Here is a 24,595-nt window from a genome sequence, read left to right on the forward strand (position 1 = left end):
GTTTCCTGCCAAATAAAAGATTAATTTGAAAGAGTTCTGAAGACTTTAGTAATATAATATCTACATAAAGTAACAAGCTGTGTTAAATATCTTCAGTTTTGAGATCAGGTTTAAGCCACTTCCTTTCATAATGTGATCCTCACAGATGATAACAGTGGGGATAGTATGCATTCTTCTCTAATTTCTGATTTTTACAGCAAACCGTATTTCCTGGAACCTGTTAAATTTTAACTGCTGATTACTGTACATCTTAATTATAGGCTATATGCAGGAATAAATGGGAGAGGAAAGGTTAGCAAAACCAGGTATTTGATTGCAGTGGAAGACCAAGATCTAGATAAACTGTTGTTACACCTGATATCTCGAGAATATAATATCCTAAGTTATCATGGTATAACATAAAAAAAAAAAAATAAATAGCATAAATAAAAACCCCTGCATAAAAGGAATAATTTAATTAATAAAATATTCTTGCATCCAGTATAAATTGAGTAAAATGTAAAGGTCTATTGTTTAGTTAAGATAACAAAAGAAAAGAATGTATTAAGATGTATTATGACTAAACAAGGAATTTGTATTAAATAAGTAGCTAACTAAACATTAATATAGTAATGCGATTAAGAATGAAAGAGTTAAGTACATAAGTATAAAAGAATGAGTCATGAAATACGCTATGTAAGAGGCTACAGATTAAGCATTAAGTAGAATTCTGAGAAAAGGTTTAAAAGGGGGTTAAGACAGAGGCTAACAAGAGAAATAACGGAATATCTCTTAGGGCCTATACCCGGATAGAAACTTCGTTACGAGTTGCCGATCAAAATGACGAATGGCGGCAAAATGCTACCCAATTGGTAGACAGACGGAAAACAAGTAGGAGGCAGGGAAAAGAAGTAAGAAAGGGCGCCGTTAGGGGAGCAGCTATAAAAGGGTTGGTACCCCCCCCCCCCCCCTCGTGGCTGTTCGAAGGAGTAGGCTCTTTTGGGTTTAGGAGAAGACGTTTAGATAGTCAAGGAGGCTTGAGGCCTTTTTGCCAGAGGAGAAGAAACGTTTGGATAGTCGCGGTGGTTTTAGTTTGGTTTTCGAGTGGATTTCACGGTGTTCCTGAGTGGAGAGATATGGCTTATATCCTCATGCCACAACAAGGAATCGAAGGTGAGCGGGAAAGCTATTCCCGTATTCCTATGTAGAAAGCGAAATATGCCATGGAGTCATAGGAAACTGTGAAGATGTCGATGTCCTCATTTCGGATAGTACAGCCGACCGCGCAGATGTTTATATAGCCCTGAATTGCAAGAAGTTATGCATGCACGTTCGTTCAGTAGAAGGTAAAGGCCGTAAGTGAAGCTAAAGAAAGCTATTGTGAATTTTGTCTTATGTTAACTAGAAGTTGTTTGTGATTGATACCATTGTCATAATACGGAACTGTTAAAGTGATTAGGGAGAAATTATAATAGGACTTTAGAATTTGATAGAGAGTGTTAAAAGTAAGCTAGCTAGTGTTGGTAATTTGTGAATAATTAATTGTCCTAAGAATCTTGAGTGCCTAATATATTGTAAAAGGAAAGTTAATGACATAGTTGTGTGTTAATGAAGTAAATGGTTTTGTTAATATTGAGTTTGATTAGTGGGAATTGAGTAATCAAGTAGCCTGAGGAATTTGAATGCCTAGTGTGATGTGTAGAGAATCGGAATTGTCACAAGTATGTGCTAGAGTAGTTAATGATTTTGTTAGTGTACTTGAAGTTGAATAATCTAATAGTGTGTGGTAATCTAATTTGTCCATGTTATGTGAATTCATGTTTTGTGTGAAATTTTGTGGCGGCATGATCGTAGTAACTTTTGTCGAATCATAGCCCAACTACTTGTATTAAGCTAATTTTGGTGTGTAAGTAATTTAGTTGAGTATTTTGATATGTACCATGTTTAGACAAATAATAAACCTTTTGCTTAATGAAAAAAAAAAGTTGTCTGATATTGCTAATCCAATGCACCGCTTAGAAACATTCGAGCCTAATCACGCGGGGAATTAATGTTAAGAAACAGGAAGTTTAAGGAATTAATGTTGAGTAACAAGAAATAGTGTCACGACTGCAATAGTTACACTTTCAGATATTTGAGTTCCTTTTCTCTGTTTATGTATAAAATATCTTAAACTAGATGTCCCAAAGTGCGCAGTTAAAATACAAATACTAGGGATACTACGGGGAACAATAACTCAGATGTTAGTAGGAATTTTGGTGATGTCTTGAAAGTAGAAGTTAGAAGAATATAGACGAAGGCGATTTGTAAGACAAACAAAAATCGTAAGATAGAATAGGGACATAACACTGTGCAGTTAGTAGGGCCTTTGAAGACCAAATATGAGATCTGACAATAACTGTAAAGAGGGAAAAAATTTGGAAAAAAAATTGATTTTTAAAAAAAAAGTAGCAATAATGCAAAATTAATAATCTAGAACTACTATAGTATTCTGTACATTCCTCGAGATAACAGGAATATGAATATATTATAAACAATATCAACATGTTCAGCAATGCTAATTACTTAATTGTTATATATCATCATCAAATTCCTGCCATGCATCCTCCAGGAGTGTACAGGTAATTATATAAATTTTTAATTTTATAATTTTCAATTTTATATTTATTGTTTTTAATTTACTAGAATAGTGATTTCACTTCTTATTCATTGTCACAATTAGGCAGCAATTTCAGGAGTTAATCCCTCAAGTATGAACCCAAGTTTTAAGAATAACTTAATTTTTCAATGATTTGTTAGACTGAGAGAGCCCTGACATGTGCCTATTCTACACACCAGCATGGATTATGAAATAGATAAATGATGACTTGGCTATGAAGTTTAGCCTTGACTGAGGTGTTTTCGCATGTTATTAGTAACAATTTTCCCCATTCTCTTTAAGATTGACCTGAAATTCTGGAATCTCTTTTAATGTAGAAATTAATCAGCATATAGTTGACTCACTTTATGAATCAAGGACCACATGAACAGTTTGTATAACAAATGGATGGTTTGCTGTAGTGAATTTCTTTTAACATAGCATTGTATATGTGGGGCATTATTCAGGACTAATCAGTTATAGTGCTTAAGTTTTATTATCTCTAAGTTTGCTATAGTGAGAGTCAGCTGTATTGATGCAGTGATGGTAAATCAGTGTGAAATGTCTTCATTTGAACATGGGTGGATTAAATTGGTTGGGGGGCCCTTTGTAGTAAAATTTACAGCATCCCTAAAATTTTTCACATTTGGAGAAGTTGACATTTCTCTTGCAGCCTACTATACTTGTGTGGCAGTGTTATTTTTTATATTTTATATTCCCTCTTTTTTTTTATATATATATTATATTAACTATTTAGTCTACTGGCTGTGCCTTTGTTAATAATTATACTATATACTTATGAGGTGATTTATTATATAAATCTCTTTTACTAACAATAATTTTTATTTTGACTCCGAGTGTCCCTATATGTTATTGTATTGTACAAAAGTTCACTCCAATTAGTGCAATGACTTTAACTATCTCTTTCAGAATCCAACTAATCATTGACTCAAAACCAAGTACAAAATAAACACATTTAATAAAACTAAAACAATATATATACACTTCTAGCAGTAATACATAACTATAACTACAGATTATATGGATCCAAGGCCTTATTTAAAAATATAAACTTGCTCTTAAGACTAAACACTTTTTCTTTCACAATCACAAAAAAATGTTCGTAGTCCTTTTCTCTTTCTGTTAAGGCTCTTTTCCATTAGTTATACGGCTCTGTACTTCATTTTCAGGATCCTTTTCATCAATCAATGTAACACACATAAAAGTCTTCTTGACTAAATCTTGTTTCCTTTTAGTAGCAATACTCATCAGATCAGGCATCCTTAATACCTATAAATCTTCTTAATCAATATGTTTTCTAAATATTTACTTTCAGGCATCCTTAATACTTATAGAACTTCCTTATCAATATTTTCTCTAAGAAAAACATTCACTTTAGAATGTAAGCAACAAGGTCTTCTTTCATTCACAATACTAAATGATAGTCTTAACTTTTTCCACTTTAAAAAAACTTACAGTTTCAAGATTTCCTTTTATTCATTACTTATTCCTCCTTGAAACCTATTATTTCCACTATTCCTTTTTCGGAATACACTATAAAATTTCTTCTGACTGCCACACACAAAAAAAAATCAAGTTCCTTCCAACTTAAATATTTACCGGCCAGTGTTCTAAAAACTTCCGAACGCTCTCTTGTTTTTAACCGTTACTTGGATACGCAACGCTTTCCTTGTCAGCTGTCAATCACACATCAAATCCTCTCCCGGAGCATGCGCACTCCACAAAAGTCAGAAACTACGCACTGCAATAAAATGGCTGACTCGCAGTATCCATTAGCGCTAAGAGAAAGTCTTTCACAAAACACAGAATTCAACATTTTTAAACCACAACAAACTTTCTTATAAGTAACACAAATATTCAGTTTAGTAAGTCCATCAAAAATTTTTTTTTTACTTCTTTACATGTTACTTCTAATATAACATTTTCATAACGAGCACATCACAAGTGCAGACACTGTGTGTATGAAAACAAAACTAACAAGCATAATTAATACGTAAAAATATTCAGAATTTTTAATATGATTATTTTTACAGCAGTATTGAAATTGGCTTTATCTTTTAAAAATAGCAGAAACTGTTTCAATTCATGATCAAAATGCATGATATCTGCAGTACATCATTCTTATAGATCTCTCTTACTTTTTTCACATAGCACGCAGCCACTGGTGGCCACCAGGCCACAACTTGATCCTCCTCTGTTTGAACATTACTGCCTAATTACCAACAGAGGTACCAACATTAATAGTTGCATTACTATGACTTGAATTCAAGGATAAGCATGTTTTAAACTGTTGCAGTAATCTTGGCATTGTATTTTTTTTTTTTTTTTTTTTTTTTTTTTTTTTTTTTTTTTTTTTGATAATGGCCATGATGTTGGTACATTGACAGTTATTTGTATAAGTTGCACAAATGAATACTCTTCACCTTATGACTTTAATTTATATTTATGTATTGTCACTGTGTTTAAATTAGATTTTAATTAAATTTTCTGTCCACATAAATTATAACATCTGGTTTTTTAATTTTAATAGGTGGCGTGGTGTAATTTTATTGTTAATAGTTGGAAACCAAGAATACAGCATGACGATTTCAAAGAGGATCAAGGTAAAGGAGGGAGAATTGTTCAAAATATGGCTCTCTTTATTTGCTTAACATTCTATGTGTAAAGACACTGTGAAGCAGCAGTTATCTTTTAAAATATACTTTGTCATACACCATAAGTGACTTTATGGATGATTTTATGTGTTTTAAAATAGTAGTTATATCGCTGTTATTATGTTCACTTTTAAGTCTTCCCCCTCATATGTTTGAATTTTTTTGCCCACAATCACAAAGATGGTAATTGGTTTTTGGAATATGGGGGATATGAAGACAGATTGAGGGAATGTAATTTGCAATGCCTCACGGATAGGAGGAGAGAGAGAGACATATAAGTTAGGGGTTGTTATGAAGTTAACATGGAAGAAATTTTTCATAGAGTGGGCAGAGGGAGGGGGGATATAGAACAAGGGGTTATCCCTGAAAACTATAAGGATGGTTTGAGCAAAGGAGTGAAAAGTAGATGCTTTTCACAGAGTGTGGTTGGTGATGCAGTGAATGAAAATACATTGAATTAGTTTAGGGCAAGGTTTGATGAGCTTTGTGTGTGATAGCATGTACCACCTGCAACGAGTCTGACTCCATTAATGAAGATCTGATGTTAATAATAGTAATAATGTTACAGCATCAAATGTGCAAAGCATATTGAATAATTTATGGATATCATATGGAGGTGCATTTCTTTCAGTGTGCCATGCTATATTATACATGAATATATTATTATGTTATTATTTGGTGTGCCTGTATTATGGTGTGCTATATTATACTGTGGCACTACTTAGGGTTCAAGAGCCTCTACCCTTCAGACAACAGCCCTTGCTCCAGTATTCTCAAAGTGCTGAATATTGTGCTCCTGTGTGGCTAAATAGCCCTCACACAAGGATTATCAATTCTCAATTGAATAATACCTTAAGATTAATTACAAGCTCTATTAGATCGACTCCAACTTATTGGTTACCTCTTGTAGCAGGCATTATTCCTCCGTAGATTGAATTCTTTAGTCCGTGAATTTCAAAAAATTGCTAGTAATTCAAACCTACCTATTCATCAGGATATTCCAACTCTTAACATCAATAGATTGAAATCTTGCCATCCATCACTACGAGCAGCAGAAGAACTAGTTCTAAATAATTTTAATCCTTTATCAAAGTGGGAAGAAACATGGAAGGAAAATACGAAAAACCATTTGCATAACATCTTTAAAGGTGATCAAATCATTACAGGATCGGATCTGCCTTGCAAAACCTGGACAATACTAAATAAGATTCGGACAAACCATGGGCTATGTGGAGATACTCTCTATAAATGGAACAGATAATCATATCCAATATGTGACTGGTGCTCCATGACAGACTATGCAACATATTGTAAAAGAATGCACCTTTTGTGCTTATCAGAATGACTAGAATGACTTTTTACAAGTAGCTCCTGAAGCTGTGACTTGGATTACAAATTTAGATCTGAATTTATAACGATATATATGTTGTTATTGTTTTTTTATAACATATTAAGACTTTTATTTTAACTTTTATTTATTTTATTTTTATTTTAATTTTTTCAATCCCTTGGATTATGTTTTCCTTCAAAGTGTTAACTTAAAATATTTTAAACTCTTTAATCCTGTTAATATATAATAACATCATGATTCTCTTTTTTAACATCATGTTTTTGCCATGAGCTAGCTATGTATGTATGTATACATGAAAAAATATATCTTTATCTCATTATACCAAATACAATAAACTCGCACTGTAGTGATTCCTAGTTTTAAAATTCATTAACATAAACTTAAGTTACTAGCAGAATGCAGAGCCATTTAATTTAACCAGCACAACAGTCATACAAGAGAAAAGGGCATTGCTATGTCATGCTCTTTTCTCTTGTATGACTGTTGTGCATGTGCATGAAAAGTCTCTTTGCCTTGAATTGGAGGTTAGCTTATTGGGTACTTTTACAAGACAATACTGAAAATCAGTTGTTTGAAAAAAAGTTTGCTGTTATTTCTGTGATTAATACTTTAACTGATGGCATACATTCCTTTGTAAATGCATCTCTGATGCTTGTAAGACAATCTGGAAATTAAAAATAACAAACTGTAGTGTAAGGTTAAATAATATTTCAGCAAAAAACTTTATTAGAGACTGAAATCAAGTAACTTTATATATACAGGAATACCTTGTATAGCATTGTTTTGAACAACGCAGGTTTTTGTCTAACGCGGTTTTTATTATTACACTTCTCATTATTACACTAACATTGTCAACACTGACCGGCGACTCCCAGACAGCGCAAGTGATAGTCGAGAGCCACGTTTATGCAGTAGTTATTCTACTGGCTCTGAAGTAGACACCTTCTTTCCCCACGGCATTTTATTATTTACTTTAATATTAGTATTTAATATTTTTTTATTATTTAAGTATGAGTGAAAAGAGACAAAACAAAGAAGACACTGTTGGAGTAACAAAAAAAATGCAAGTGGTTGACATTAGAGAAGAAACTTGAAATTATAAAATGTCACAAGAATGGAGCTCCCTTTGCTAAAATAGCACGTGAGAATTCAATGAATGAGTCATCTGTACGAAAAATTATTCAGAGCAAAGAAAAGATTAAACAACATGGAATGAGCACCGCTTCTTATATGTCAAAAGTGATCATGAGAAATCGATCTTCTACAATGGAAAATATGGAATGCCTTCTAATGATCTGGATTGAATATTGTAATCAAAAAAAGATTCTTTTGAGTCAAATGATAATCCAGGCAAAAGCAACGTCTATATGACAAAATAAAAGAAAATGAAAGTGAAAATGAAGGAGGTACAACCAGTGAAACTTTTATAGCAAGTCGCGGGTGGTTCTACAATTTCAAAAAGTGTATGGACTCCATAACGTAAGAATTCAAGGTGAAAGCGCAAGTGCTGACACTAAAACTGCAGAATTATTTCCCAATGAATTGTGAAGGAGCTTATTGAGAAGGAAGGCTACACAGATGATTGAATTTTTAACGCTGACAAGACTGGCTTGTTCTGGAAAAGAATGCATCGCGCACATTTCTAGCAGAGAAGGAAAAAACACAAGCTGGGTATAAAGTGTGAAAAGACCGATTGACACTTTTACTAGGAGGTAATGCATCAGGTGATTTAAAATTGAAGCCACTGTTAGTGTACAGAGCAGAAAACCCAAGAGCTCTTAAGGGCTTTACAAAGAACAATTACCTGTTCATTGGCGTTCGAATAAAAAAGCGTGGGTGACTCGTTCAATTTTCAAAGACTGGTTTAAAACTTGATTTTGCCCTGAAGTTAAAAGCTATTGTAATCAAAATTTTTCTTTTATTAGACAATACGCCAGGCCATTCAACTCTATTGCCATTCAAAATATTTATGAATCTTGGCAAGAGGTGACTCAAAGCAACATGAGAGCCATATGGCATAATATCTTGCCGCATTGTTCAAAGGACTTTGTTGCCTTTGCAACACAGAAAGAGGAAATATCAACAGAAATTGTGCAGATGGGCAAAGATCTTGGTTTTTACAAGTTTAGATTATAACATTGTGAATGAATGTATTGATTCTCATTCAAATGATCTGTATGATGAAATCCTTTTGGAGTTGGAACAACAATGAGCCTATGAAGCAGAAGAAGATGACCCCACTGATGTCATGGTTGAAGAATTTTTCTTTGCTGACGTTTCAACTTTTGTGAGAAAAATCGATTAAGCTTCCGACTTTCTCATAAATGCTGACCTGAATTTGGAAAGAAGCATCAAAGTGAGACAAAGTCTCAATAATGCCATCAAATGCTACAGAGATCTAGTACTTGAAGAGACAAAGAAGACAAGGATGGTTCAACGAACACTAAAAGACTACTTTAGTAAAAAGTAAATTACTGTATGCTAAAATTGAAGCAATATTTGTTTAGTTTTCTACAACTTTTATATCAGTTTAAAAGGATTTTATTTGTTATTTAGTTAATAAAAATAACAATTTTTTTTTCATTTTAAACATTTTTATTATCCTAAATTTTTGTAATAAACAAATTAAATTGAAAACCTTTAGACCTCGAACAATGCGGTTTTGCATAGCGCAGACGCTTCTTAAACCAATTAACTGCACTATACAAGGTATTCCTGTACTTTGAAACAGCAGAAAGTTAAAATATCCAAAATATGTTAATTTTTTTTTTCTCCAAAATTGACACACAGACCGACATTCAAAGCTTAAGCCAACACCTAAGATCCTGAAGTTTCTTAGGTGTTACTTGATTTCCAGTATTATCTTCTTAAAGTTATTGTATAAGATTGTTTCTATATAATTTTAATTTTTGTTTACCATATTTATCCAGAATGACTGGCATGTCATCTTTCTGATAATATATCTGAAGTACTTAAAATTATTCAAGCTATAGGGGTCACTTAATGGTCAAAGCCAAATAACCGAGAAGAGACCTCCATATTGTCTTTCAGGAATGTGGAGAATCGACTGGGTCTTCTGACCTAATGGCCCATCCTTACCTTCACCTGGTGCACACCCCATTAGTAGGTATCTACTGGGTACTGAATGAAGACAGGTTGGCAATTGGGAGATTAAGCCAAACAAACTGTACTTTCTATTGGCAAGGTTTGCCAATAGAAAGTACAGTTTGTGATTTAAGCCTTGCTTTACATGATGGTAAAACATGATGAGATTTCATGCCAGCTAGGACATCACCTGGTTAAACAAGATCCCTGCTGTTTTTGTCGGAACAGTGAAAAGTCAGCTACTGGAACACGCTCCAACTTGACATATAGAAGAAGAATAAACCTCAATGTCAGAAGAACTGGAGATAGGAACTATCAATATAAGAAGTATTAATGGAAAGGAAATCAAACTTGCAGAAGAATTGGAAAAGTACCATGTGGACATAATTGACATTACTGAGACAAAGAAGACAAAAACAGGTTTGATCTTACTAAATAATAAGTATAGAATGTTATCTTCTGGTAATAATGATCAAAGAAAGGAAGGAGTAGTGATAGCATTCAATCCCAAACACGAAGATAAACTTCTTGATTGGAAGGCAGTTTCAAGTAGAGTGATGTGGGTACACTCAAAAATTGGAAAATGGACAGTGAAATTTATTTGTGCCAATGGTTCTAAGGAAGAAGTGGAAGAATGTCTTGAGTCATTAGAATAGGCAGCTGACAAAGAAAATGGAAAAAGTGGTCCTGTTGGAGAACTAAACAGCAGAGTAGGAAATGAATCCTGCCAAGCATATAGGAAAATTTGGAGAAAAGGGTAAAGCTAATAATAATGGTAAGTATATGCTGGATTTCTGCTCAGGACACATAATAGGCATTGCTAACACCATGTTTCAACATAAAGATGTGTGCGAGTTCACATGGAGTGAAGGCACAAGAAATAAGAAAATCCTCATTGACTAATAAGTCAATGTTGATAGTAATATCGTCATGCCAGTTCAGAATGCAAGAGTCTCCTAAGGATTTGAAATTGGAAGTGACCATTACTTAGCTCTAAGTAGGATAAAAATGAATATCACATTGAAAAGAACAGACTTGACTATGCAAACTGTATAAACATCTCTGTTGTCAGAGAAAAATGTAGCTCACCCATTCTTAACTAAAATATGCCAAATTTCCATGGATGTCCCCTTGTCGTGTCCCCACCTTCATATTTCCACATTAAGCCACATTTCCTCCCTGACATAAATGAATTATTCAGATTCACCATATATGCAAGTTACTTCCTATGAAAAGGTAAAATATACAAAGAAAGATTTAGGTGTTGTTCATTATTCATAATAATGTTTAACAGTATAAACAACACCAAGAGAAAAAAAATATATTTATTAAACCCACTAATATTTTAAATTGGATTTTAAAGGTATCGATGCGAACACAGATTGACAAGAAAATAACTATTTATTAACTTAAAAGCTAATATTTCACTGGTATTATATCCAGCATCTTCAGAGCACACGAACAGAGTTTGTTACAATAGCGAGACAACCACAATCCGGTGTAACAGTGGGACTAGTATAAGTAATTGTACCCGTGCAACACAAGACTAAAGTCCTAATTAGGCACCATCTAAGTTTAAAAAACAAAACATTAGTCCAAAGTTTTGAAAAAAAAAAAAAAAAATAGATATATTAATTTGGTCTTAGGATGACTGTCTCCCAAATCTTTGGTAGATTTTTACAGCCATACTTGTTGAGGTTTGGAGTATGTTTTAAGGCTTCTGTTGATTTCAGGAACAACCTCTCTGACTTGTAGAGGCTTCTATGCAGTACTGTTTTTTTTTTTTTTTTTTCCAATTGATCCTGTGTGCCGGGGTATCCAAAGCATGGTCTGCCAGACTCCGACTTGCCATAGCAAAAGTGCCGGATATATATATATATACTGGTGAGGGGGGCTCTGACACCTACGGCACCAACACCCCCCTGGCACCCATCCCCCAAGTTCCGGACTGGTAAGCCGGTTTTCCTTGAATTCTGATGACTCGAATTTTGAAAACTCGGAAGAAGGGGGGGTCAGTCCTACGGTGCCCAACCCCCTGAGTTTCGGACTGGTAGGCTGGTTCTCCTTGAATTCTGATGACTCGAATTTTGAAGACTCGACACTCAGGCTAGCCCCTGAGTTTCAAAACGTTTCAAATAACTTGACCAAAAACGTGACATGAAAACGTTACAAAAAAGGCTTATTTTATATTACAGAGTAGATATATACAGGGTGTTCGGGATAAATTTGACATATTTATAATTAATTATATTTTTCCGTAAGTTACATGTATTAACACACACTTCTCTTCATTTAAAAGTTTGGACCCTTCTTCATTCATATACAAGATGTCAGAAAGGATGGATAGCTGGAACCCACCTGAATCATGGAAGAGAATAACTTGTATCATGATGATTCGTGCCCGCCATCAAAATAAGGATATTACGACTGCTGCCCAATGCTCCCTGAATACAGTAAAAACAATCAGGCATGAACTAGAGACTTGCAATGGTGACTACGAGGATGTAGCAAGAAGAAAGATCCCTAGCAGACGATCTGATTGCGTTCGTACAGCAGAATTCCTCGCAAATCTGCAGGAACAGGTGTTGAAGAACCCTGGCATTGGAATTCGGGCTTTGTTCGTGGAGTTGCTAACTGTAGTCAAGCCCTGGATAACAAGGGTAGCCAATGGTAGGCCGTATGTATGGCAGCAGGATTCGGCCCCTTGCCACACCTCTGGGAAAAGTCAAAAATGGTTGTCTGAAAATTTCTACGACTTCACCAGTCCAAATGTTTGGCCTCCAAACTCCCCAGACCTTAACCCCATGGATTATTTTGTATGGGGCGCAGTTGAAAAAGACACCAATCGCACTTCCAGTAATACAAAAGCCCAGTTAATGGATAAAATTAAAACAGTTTTTGCGGCCCTTCCCAGGGAGACTGTAGCATCAGCTTGTTCGAGGTTCCGAAGCAGAATTGAAGCTGTGATCGATGCTAATGGTGGTTATTTTGAGTAAATCTTGTTGATAGTATTGTAATTAACTCTGCCTGTAATGTTTTTTGTCAATTCATTAAATTTAATAGATACAAAGAAGATTTTCTTTTTCCTTACGAAACTGTCAAATTTATCCCGAACACCCTGTATATATTTTTTTCCCCTTGGCACTTTCACCATGGCAAGTTTGGTCTGGCAGACCATGCTTTGGATACTCCAGCACACAGGATCAATTGGAAAAAAAAAACAAAAGCACAGAAACTTCTACAAGTCAGAGAGGTTGTTCCTGGAATCAACAGAAGCCTTAAAACATACTCCAAACCTCAACAAGTATGGCTGTAAAAATCTACCAAAGATTTGGGAGACAGCCATCCTAAGACCAAATTAATATATCTGTTTTTTTTTTTCAAAACTTTGGATTACTGTTTTATTTATTTATATATATTTTTAATTTTTTTTTAAAACTTAGATGGCACCTAATTAGGACTTTAGTCTTGTGTTGCACGCTGCAATTACTTATACTACTCCCACCCACTGTTACACCGGATTGTGGTTGTCTCGCTACTGTAACAAACTTTGTTTGTGTGCTCTAAAGATTCTGGATATAATATACCAGCGAAATATTAGCTTTTAAGTTAATAAATATTTATTTTCTTATCAATCTGTATTCGCATCAATATCGTTAAAATCCAATTCAACATGTGTGACAAACACATAAACCTTTCCACACTATTAAATATTCTCTGCTAATATTTTATTAATATTGTGCTTAGCATCATCTGAGCACAATTACAACTGTGACAGGCACACAGAACTAAACAGAGTAATTGTAGAAACAGTTTAAATTGTGACTGACACTTAATATCCTTACGTGGTGCCTCTATGTGTTGGATAATTATAAACTTAATTTAGAGAAGTCTGGCTATTAGGTCTTAAAATGATAGTCTCCCAGATCTTTGGAAAATTAATGCAACCATACTTGTTGAGACTGGGAGAGATTCTAAGAATAGCCTCTCAGATCTGTAATGTCCGAGAAGATAATGTCTTCTATGTAATATTTGATGTTTTTCTCCATCTCATCATATGTGAAGGAGTATTATAGGGTTGTCTCAGGATTGCCAGAGAATGGTCTGGCAATCCTGACTTGCCATACAGATGATCTCATATAATTTTTATGTTCCTCAGGGCAGATGTTAAGTGATATACCGATCTGTCCAAAGTAGGCTAAACTGCAGGCACAAGGAACTTTATACATTGCAGGTTGTTCAAAAGGATGTAGTCGATCTTTAGGAGGAGGTATGAAAGCAGCTAGCTGAACAAAAGGTTTGAAAGTAGTATGGAGATCATATTTGCAGAGAACGTTAGCTGTGTTTTCTGATGTAGCCTTAACATATGGAATGGGAATAGTTTTGCTGTGATCCTGTGTCTTGAGTGTAGGAGGGATGGGGGAGGGTGCATCTAGTATTTTATCTATTTTACATGGGCTGTAGTGTTTCAAGGGCTGTGTCATTTGAACAAATACCTTGGCTTGGCGAGTAAGTGTTTTGAGGATGCCATACTGGTGGGAAGGGTGGTGGTGTAATTGTTTATGTAAATACCTTCCAGTGTGAGTGGGTTTTCTGTAGATGGAGAAGTATAATGAGCTATTAGGAAGTCATATCGCTAGTGTATCTAAAATGCAGAGATAGAAACCTTTGATAGAGACCATTGACCTTATTAAGTCACATTTTCCCACTGACATAATTGAATTTTTCAGATTCACCATATATGCATTTTATTTCCTAAGGGAAGGAAAAAATATACAAGCAGCTAGATTGGACTGCTATGCTTTTAGCCAGTGGCTATAGACCATGCAAAATAGATAAAATATTACATGCACCCCTCTCCCCCAGTCCTCCTACACTCACAGCAAAACTATTCCTCTCATGTTAAAGGTGTATATCAGAAAAAATAGCCTGCAAATATAATCTCCATAGTACTTTCCAACTTTCCATTCAGCTGGTGATATCAGATTATCCTACATTTTTTTTTATTTTTAACAGTGATTGAATTTGAATGAATAAATAAATAAAGGAAAGGATAACTTAGTTTTATTTACTTAAATAAAAGAGCCAATAGGCTTCACTTCGACGATTTAACATTATTTAAATTAAGGGGATATTAAGTCCCACGTTATTTCTAAGCCGAACAAGAAACTCAAAGATCAGAATCGAAGAGTTTCATGCCAAATATAGTAAACTATAAAAGTTTTGGCAGATATATGCTACAATCTGCCGAAACTTTTATAGTTTACTCTATTCTGCATGAAACTCTTTGATTCCGATCTTGGAGTTTCTTATTCAGCTTTGAAATAATGTGGGATTTAATATCCCCTTAATTTAAATAATGTTACATCGCTGAAGTGAAGCCTATTGGCTCTTTTATTTAAGTAATTTATAGGTGCACCTTTTTGACAACTTGTATAGCAAAGTACATAAGTTCTTTTCACTATAACATCAGTATTACCTGGTCTACTACCTACTCACTGATGAGACCTCAATAAAGTTTGAAACCGGTCTGGGTAGTGACCTTCCACCATAATGTATAACATCATACATCTCCTAGGAGATGTATGATGTGTTTTACATTATAGGTAATACTAAGAATAGTGAGCAGAACTTTACCCACCTTCACAACGAGTTGCCCTAGTGTTGAACTACGTGCTTTAGCTTATGCTACAATCCACCGAAACTTTTATAGTTTACTATATTTGGCATGAAACTCTTTGATTCCGATTTTTGAGTTTCATATTTGGCTTTGAAATAATGTGGGATTTAATATCCCCTTAATTTAAATAATTAGTTTATTTCCTAAATGTATAACAAAAATGCATTATTCTTGTAAGTGGAAATTTGTTTAGTAATGTTACATATTAGAGAAATCTTTGTATAGTTGTGGCCTATCACAAACTATTTGATTGCAATATTTATTTGAAAAAATGTCTCACCTCTGATGTAGTTTATTATTTCTGTAACATAACTTTGAGAGAAGAAAATATTGAACTTTCTGACATTGATTTCACACTATTAAAGTACTCTAATCTTTAACAACAACTGACTTTCATCTCACCTTCATGTTGCATACCATGTTAGGCAATAGTGCACTTGCATGAATTTTTTACTTCCGAAGAGGAAGTTGAATTAGTAACATAGTAGTGTAGAAGGGCTTTTGCATGGATTAGAACAGATATGACATTCTAAAAAGTTTGAAGTTTAAGGGAGAAATAGAGTTAAAAGGAATTCTTAGGCCAAAAAGGTAGAAAAGAGCATTACGAGGAAAACAAACACTTATCCCAAATTAACAGATAAATTTATTTTAAATGAATCTAAGTTGTGGCATAGATAAAAGTGCTCCCAAAGCAATGGACAGTTCCTTTTGATACTTAATGCACCAATATATTCTTGTTAAGTGCTGTAAAAGTGATGGATTCTTTTTTATGTTCAAGGATAAGAAAAGTTTCCACAAGGAAAAGGAAAAAGAGAACTTTAAAATTATCTTCATATTTCAAGGAAATAAAAAAGAATTGATATTGTAGAGAAGATAAGAAAAAAAAAGATTCGTTCTCTCTCTCTTAAGAAAAGTTGTGCACAAAACAGGTATGCACTGACATTGTATATTGTTTAAGTAAATTAACAATGTAAACTTTAATAACTGTTTTCTGAGCAAATTAATTTTGTCTGGTGGACTAAGGTTTTTATAGTTTTAAATTGTTCAGAGGGGAAGGGTGATGTGACTGTTGATGGATGTATCTACCTCTGCATATGGGCTTTTCTGTAGACTATGAAAGCCAGAGATTCATTTAGTTTTCTTGTTACAGGGGTGTCTAGGAAAGGCAGATTGTTGTTACTTTCTATTTCTATTGTGAATTGGATCCTTGGATGTTTGCTATTTGAATGGGATAGGAAAGTGTGTAAAGTGTCTCGGCCATGTGGCCAAATTACAAACAAATCATCCACATAGCCAAATAGTGGGTTTAAGGGGGAAGTAATTTAGGACATTCTTTTCAAATGTCCCCATGAAACATTTAGCCAAGGAAGGAAGCCCATGGCTGTACCCTTGATTTGTTTGTAGAATTTTTCTTGACAAACAAAATAGCCTAAGTTCATAGAAAACAGGAGGAAATTCTGCTTTGATAAGTGCCAAGGTGTCCCTTAATGGGGCATTTGTGAATGAGGAGGAGACATCGAAACTGACCATTAAGTCAGTGTGGTGGAGTGTCGGGTGTCATGTATTGGCTTAAAATGGGCTAAGTGTTTGATATATAATGAGGTATTGCCAGTAGCACAGAAAAGCACTTTGGCGATTGTAGGTAGGTGAGTCTATACCATCTACAATTGGGCATAGAGGTACATCCTCTTTATTGATTTTTGGAAGTCCATAAATACTTGGGGGGAGGTCTGGAATTATAGGGTTTTAGTTTGTTGGTCACATCTGCTAGCCAGGGAGTAACATTTTTTAGCAGTCTATGGATAGTTGTAGTCTATGTGTAGGTGGGGTCATAATTTAATAGGCAGTACATGGATCAGTTGTTAAGAAGGGTGGTCATTTTTTAAATATAATCTGTATGGCTTAAAATGACAATTCTATAAACAAATTGAGGGTACAGGCATGCCACCCCCCTCATTCCCCAGGCTAACGTTTTCATGGAGACATTTGAAAAGAATACCATGCCCTAAATTCCTTCTCCCTCCTCAATATTTGTCTACATTATGTGGATGATGTGTTTGCATGGCCACATGGTTGGAACACCTTACACACTTTCTTATCCCATTTGAACAGCCAACAACCAAGGATCCATTTCACAACAGAAATAGAAGTAACAACAGTCTGCCCTTCTAGATGCCCTAGTTAAAAGACAACACCCAGGTAGATACATCCATCAACATGTTGAAAGTTTATTTTTCACTTGGTTAGAGTATAATAAATTTAGTTTAATCCTTTATCCAAGTGTGAGCAAACAAAGTTTGCACCTGAAAGTATCTTCAGGACTGGGGTAAGGTGGTACACACCAGGGCAACTCGTTGCAAAGGTGGTGCAAGCTACCAATACTCCTGTCTCAATATCTCCTATAATAGGTCACAGGTCATCTCTACCTATATAGGTAGAGATGACCTGTGAATGCTTCTGCCTGGTATCTCAGCTTGGGCTTGGCTCCCACTGAAGAGACCTCAATAAAGGTCGAAACTAGTCTGGGTAGTGGCCCTTCCCTTAATGCAGAACATTAGACATATCCGTAAGGAGATGTGTTTTGCATTATAGGAGATACTGAGACAGGAGTATTGGTAGCTTGCTCCACCTTTGCAACGAGTTGCCCTGGTGTGTACCACCTTACCCCAGTCCTGAAGATACTTTCAGGTGCAAACTTTGTTTGCTCACACTTGGATAAAGGATTAAACTAAATTTATTATACATCCATCAACAGTCGCATTCCTCCCCTCCAAACAATTTGAAACTATAAAAATCTTAGGCCACCATGCAGAATTAAGAAACACTTTTTTTTTTTTAGCCAATGGCTACACCTTCCACCAAATAAAGAATTTAGCACCACATACCCCCCCCCCACCCACACACACCCTTCCAAACTTAGATTACAGTAAATCTATCACTATCCCCTATATCCGAGTTGTTTCAGAAAGGGGGACAAGATATTAAAAAAGCACAATCTTGTAACCACTTATAAACCACACAAAAAGTTAGCAGCTCTTATCTGCTCCTCCAAAGACCATGTACAACTTCTGAATTTACCTGGAGTGTACCAGGTATCCTGCAGCTACAACCTCTCGTATTACGGACAAAACAGGTAGGACAGCCAACATCCGTATATCAGAGCACAAGGATTATATCAGATTCCACCACTATGGCCACTCAGGATTAGCAGAGCATGCCCTAGATACTTGGACAGGATCCAGTGGGGGAAAAGCCGCCTTACTCCACTGAAGCAAATTTAAGTTCAAGAGGCTTTTCCTCGAATCTGCTTCAGCTCTTACCAACTATCCGAACCTAAACAAATATGGTTGTATCAAACTATCCCTCATATGGGAAACCCTCATCGGCAGACAGTCAGCAAATGACCAAGAACACCCAACCAAAGCCACTAGGTGGCATAATTATAGGACTTGAGGTCTTCCTGTTTCTTTCTTTGTTACTGAAGTGTGCCTATGTACATGTGTGTAATACGTACAATAAACCTCGAAGAAGCCGATTTAACTTCAGAGAAATATAGGAAGTAATAATTATTTTTAGTTATTATCAAGTCTACATTGTTAATTTTATTAAACAATATACGATGCTGGAGAATCAACGTATAAGCCTAAACACCAGTACGAGGTAAGTAATTATATTGTAATGGCCATTATTGAGAGAAGAAGAAACCGTGTTTTATAAGTTTGAAGTTAACTGTTTTTGTCTGTGAATTCTCATCAGATCCTGATTTTGAAGGGAAGACAAGAAATTTTGTGCGATGTTTATGTTCTCTAAGTCTGATGTTAAGTTTGTGAACCCTTTTTTCTCTAGGAGATAAAGTTTAGTTATAATGCAAATTTGTATATAACCACTTGCAAGACAAACATTTTATACACACTGTTAAAGCAATACCATAAATTTACACTAATATTAATGATTTGTAAATAAAGATATTATTTTTGTATGTTCTTTGTTTCTTACTCAGTCTCTAAAGTTAACTTATTATATAATAATAATATCTTGCATCTGAATCTGCGATGTTAACCAAAAAGTTAATGAACCATTCTGATACTCTGGGATATAATGAAAACCAGAATGAAGACACACACAGCCTCATGGTCTAGGCATGTTAGATACATTTTTGGTGCATCTCAACAGCTACCATCCTAAAATAAACTTTACCATAGAAAAATAAAGTAATAATGGTAATAGTCTCCTCTTTTTTTTTTAGATACGCTAGTGCCATGCCTTCCTAATGGCTCATTATCCTGTTTCATCTACAGAAAACCACTCGCACTGGAAGGTATTTACATAAACAGTCACACCACCCCTACCCTTCCCACCAGTATGGCATCCTTAAAACACTTACTCGCCAAGCCAAGGCTATTTGTTGAAATGACACAGCCCTTGAAACTGAGCCCAGGGAATTTTGCAACGCCTTTTTAGCCAATGGCTACAGCCCATGTAAAATAGATAAAATATTACATGCACCCTCTCCCATTCCTCCTACACTCAAGACAGGATGATAGCAAAACTATTCCCATCCCATATGTTAAGGGTACATAAGAAAACACAGCTAAAACAAATATGATTTCCATACTACTTTCAAGGGGTGCTTAAGGGTCAAAGCTGTATAACTGAGAGGAGACCTCCACATAGCCTTTAAAGGAATGCGGAGAACCGACCAGGGCTTCTGACCTAATGTCCAATCCTCACCTTCTCGTGGTGCAACCTGTTGGGTATCTACTTTGATACTGAACGAACGAGGATGGGCTGGCAATTTGGGATTTAGCCGACCAAATTGTATTCTTATTGGTTAAACCAAAATAAAAAAATGATGGTACAACATGACAAAATTTCATGCCGGCTGGGGCGTCGCCCGGTTAAACCCCGTTGTTTTCGCCAGGGAACCAGGGCAAACAGCGAAAAGTCAGCTACTGGAACAAATCTGAAAACAAACCCCAACTCAACATCACCAGAGTTAAAGATCGGTACTATCAACGTAAGAAGCCTGAATGGCAAAGAAATGGAGCTAGCTGAGGAATTAGATAAGTACCAGATCGACATAATAGAGGTGACTGAAACAAAAAAGACCAAAACTGGTGAGATCTTTCTGAGCAATAAATACAAAATGTTATATTCAGGCAATGACAATCAAGGAAAAGAAGGAGTAGCCATAGTATTCAACACAAAATACGAGGCTAATCTTCTTGAATGGCAGTCAGTCTGTAGTAGAGTAATGTGGGCAAATATGAGAATGGGGAACTGGACAATGAGCTTTGTTTGTGCCTATGGTCCCACAGAAGGGTCTACTAAGGTAGAAGTGGAGGAATTTTTTGAGGCTTTAGAAAAAGCAACTGACACAATGAAAAAGGAAAAGTTGGTCCTTGTTGGGGATCTAAATAGTAGAGTAGGAAATGATTGTGAGACATACAAAAATATTTTGGGAAAATTTGGAGAAAAGAGCAAAGCTAATAATAATGGCAAATATCTGTTGGATTTCTGCTCAGGACATGGACTGGTTATTACTAACACCATGTTCCAACATAAAAATGTGCACAAATTCACATGGAGAGAAGAGGCTAGGAATAAGAAAAGTCTCATTGACTATGTTATTGTTGATAGTGATGTTTTCTCCCTGGTGCAGGACACCAGAGTGTACAGAGGATTTGAAATTGGAAGTGATCACTATCTAGTCTTGAGCAAGATAAAATTGAATTTCATATTGAAACGAATAACACGTAAGAAAGTTTTAAAGCAAATAAAAGTTGAGCAGCTCTCAGATGTGAACTGTAGACTAAAATACACAAAGATTATTGAAGAAAAAATGAAAGAGTTTGAGAACAGGAATCAAACCTTGGAGATTTAGTGGCAAACTCTGAAGGAAACATTGATTGATTCTGCCAGAGAGGCATGTGGTGAGGTTGTGTGCAAGGATAAAAAAATCAGAACTCCCTGGTGGACACAGGAAGTTAAAGAGGCAGTGAACGAAAAGAAGAAAGCATATCAAAAGTTCCTGGCAAATAAGTCAGCTTTTACTCTTACAGAATACAGAGACAAATGTAAAACTAGCTAAACAGTGTGTAAAACTAGCTAAACAAAAGTCATGGGAGGACTTTGGCAAGAATATAGAAAATAAATATCAAGAAGGTGGCAAAATATTCTGGAGGTTGTTGAAGAAGCTTAGGAATGGAGGAAAGAGTGCTGTAAAAGGAATTAGAGATGATAAAGGTGAAATGAAAACAGGAGAAACAGATATCCTTGAAGTATGGAGTAATTACTTTGAAAAACTGCTAAATGAAACAAGCAGTGATAACAGCACAATGGTAAAAAACACTCAACAGGCATGCAGTCAGGAATATATATCCATACTTGAAGTAGAAAAAGCCATCAAAGGCTTGAAATGTGGAAAGGCAGCAGGAGTAGATGATATTCGACCAGAAATGCTGAAGTATGGTGGTATAAGAGTCTTACAGTGGCTGCACTGCATAGTTCAGAAAGGCTGGACAGAGGGACGAATTCCCGATGATTGGAGTAGAGCTCTCATAGTACCCATATATAAAAAGGGAATTAAAACTGAATGTGAGAATTACAGAGGTATTTCCCTACTGAGTGTTCCTGGCAAGATCTATGCAAGTATACTTGAGAAACGGTTGAGAAGAATTGTGGAAGAAAAGCTTGGTGAAGAACAAGCTGGATTCAGGCCAAATAGAGGCTGTCAGGATCAGATCTTCACTTTACGACAAATAGTCGAGAAAGCATGGGAATATAACAAAGATCTGTATTTAAGTTTTGTCGATTTGGAAAAGGCATATGACAAGGTGCCAAGAGAGAAGCTATTCAATACGCTGCAGTTATATGGTGTCAATGGGGCATTATATCATGTAATACTTAGTCTTTATTTGAGTTGTGAGTCAGCAGTTAGAATTGAAGGAAGTACAGGAAGATGGTTTAATGTTAAATCTGGTGTGAGACAAGGATGTACATTATCCCCTCTGTTATTCATTATCTATATGGATCACATTATGAAGGAATGTGGTATTAAACCTGATATCAAAATTGGAGATGTTAATGTCAGCTCTTTGCTTTATGCGGATGATGTTATACTTCTAAATAAATCCGCTACAAGTCTGCAAGATTCTCTGACTAAATTGAATAGCTGTTGTAATAGATATGGTATGAAGGTCAGCAATAAAAAATTCAAAGACAATGAAAATAGGCAGAATCATTGAAAATGTCAACTGTGTTGTGAATGGAGATCCTGTGGAACAAGTAAAACATTTCTGCTACTTAGGCACAATTTTTACTGAAGATGGTAAACTAAATATAGAAATAGACAACAGAATCAGCAAAGCTGGTATCGTGGGAAGTCAATTGAATAAATTCATATGGAATAAGAAAGAAATTAGTCGGAACACTAAATTAGCTGTATACAAGACTGTGTTCAAACCAATTTTAACTTATGGATCTGAGAGCTGGGTCAGAAGTAAAACACTTGACCAAAGACTAGAGACCGCAGATATGAGAGTCCTGAGAAAGATTAGAGGCGTGAACAGATGGCATCAATGGCAATATCATATTAAAAATGAGGATATTAGGAAAGAACTTGACATTGTCATCATCCAGGAATGCGTTAGCAGAGCTAATCTCAGATGGTATGGTCACTTAAATAGAATGGGAGAGGAAAGATTAGCAAAACAAGTGTTCTCTGCCAGGTTGGCAGGAAAACGACCCAGAGGAAGACCAAGATATAGGTGGATTGATACGGTACAGACGATAGAAATATAAGATCTGATAATGTTGGAGTCTTGACAAGTAACAGACTAATTTGGAGGAAAATTGTAGATAGGAAGTTAGTAATGATGTAATTTTTTCATGTAGTACTGTCATATCCTGTACCCCCCTTGAGGGTACATGGCAGGAATTTGATGATGATGATGATGATGATGATATTACTTTCAAACCTTTCGTTCAGCTAGCTGCTTTCATACCTCCAACTAAAGATTGACTACATCCTTTTGAACAACCTGGAATGTATAAAGTTCCTTGTGCCTGCAGTTTAGCCTACTTTGGATAGATTGGTGGATCACTTAACATCTGCCCAGAGGAACACAAAAATTTCATCTGAGATCATCTGTATGGGAAGTCAGGATTGGCAGACCATGCTCTGGATACTCCTTCACAAAGGATCAGATGGAGAAAACCATAACTCTTCCTGGTTGCATTAATTTACAAAAAATTTGCGAGACTATCATTTTAAGATCTAATTGCCAGACTTGTCTAAATTAAGTTTGTAGTTATCCAACCCACAGAGGGTACCTTTTCAGAACATTAGTGTCAGTTACAATTTAAATTATTTCTACAATTACTTAGTTTGGTGTGTGTGCGTGTGTGCGCGCGCACCTGTAACAGTTATTTTTGTGCTCTGATGATGTTGGATAGAAAACCAGCAAAATTTTAGTTAGTTTAATGAATGTATTTTTTCCTCTTGGTGCTGTTTATCCTGTTAAGCATTATTATATGAGTATAAAGAAAAATTTCATCAACTAATATCCTAACACTCCTTCAGAGGTTTATAGACTTCTTTTATATCATTTATATTTCTCCTGTCGACTGGTGTCTGCAGTCCACATATTCTCAGTCTTTCCTCATGATCTGCGTTTCTTAATCTTGATAACTTTGTAACTTTTCTTTGCAGCATTTCCACAGTTCCTTTATCTCTTCAGAATCCAAAGACTGAAATTTGTACACAGAAATCTAGGTGAAGTTTTATCAAGTCCTTGTAAAGAGGCAGAAGTACTTTATTCTTACATGTCAGTGTTCGTTTCAATAGTACATTTATCCGAACTTCCATTTCCTATCCACTATAACTCCAAGGTCCCTAACCTCCCTGTCCCCAGACACACTCCAAGTCCAAACCCAAAGCATGCAACTCTATCCCTTCACTAGATTCATAACTATGGTCATTGAAATTGGTATTATCACATCTGCATACCTTAGCTGAGCTAAACACAAAATCTTGGCATACCTCTCAGGATGTAGTTTCTGTGACTCTGCATTAGGTCTCATCCTAATAAAAAATAATTTCCTGTGGGCTCATAATGCAATCCATTGAAGTTAGGCCATTCCTCTTATACAAGTCTTTTCTACCA

The 24,595-nt window shown here is 35.5% G+C and overlaps 1 protein-coding gene across 4 annotated transcripts in view; it reads left to right on the top strand.

The window, feature by feature from the left end:
* shtd (anaphase promoting complex subunit 1) overlaps window positions 1-24,595 on the top strand; it is an 844,012-nt gene that overhangs the window by 46,083 nt on the left and 773,334 nt on the right. For all 4 annotated transcript variants that reach the window (XM_090401046.1, XM_090401047.1, XM_090401049.1 and 1 more), the window contains exon 4: window positions 5,169-5,241. In XM_090401046.1, coding sequence (XP_090257172.1) covers window positions 5,169-5,241 — 73 coding nt within the window. The remainder of the gene's footprint in view (window positions 1-5,168; window positions 5,242-24,595) is intronic.

The sequence above is a fragment of the Typopeltis vanoorti genome, chromosome 11 (genome assembly GCF_054136105.1).
Source record: "Typopeltis vanoorti isolate ZY-2024b chromosome 11, IOZ_Tvanoo_1.0, whole genome shotgun sequence".
NCBI classification, from domain to species: domain Eukaryota; kingdom Metazoa; phylum Arthropoda; class Arachnida; order Uropygi; family Thelyphonidae; genus Typopeltis; species Typopeltis vanoorti.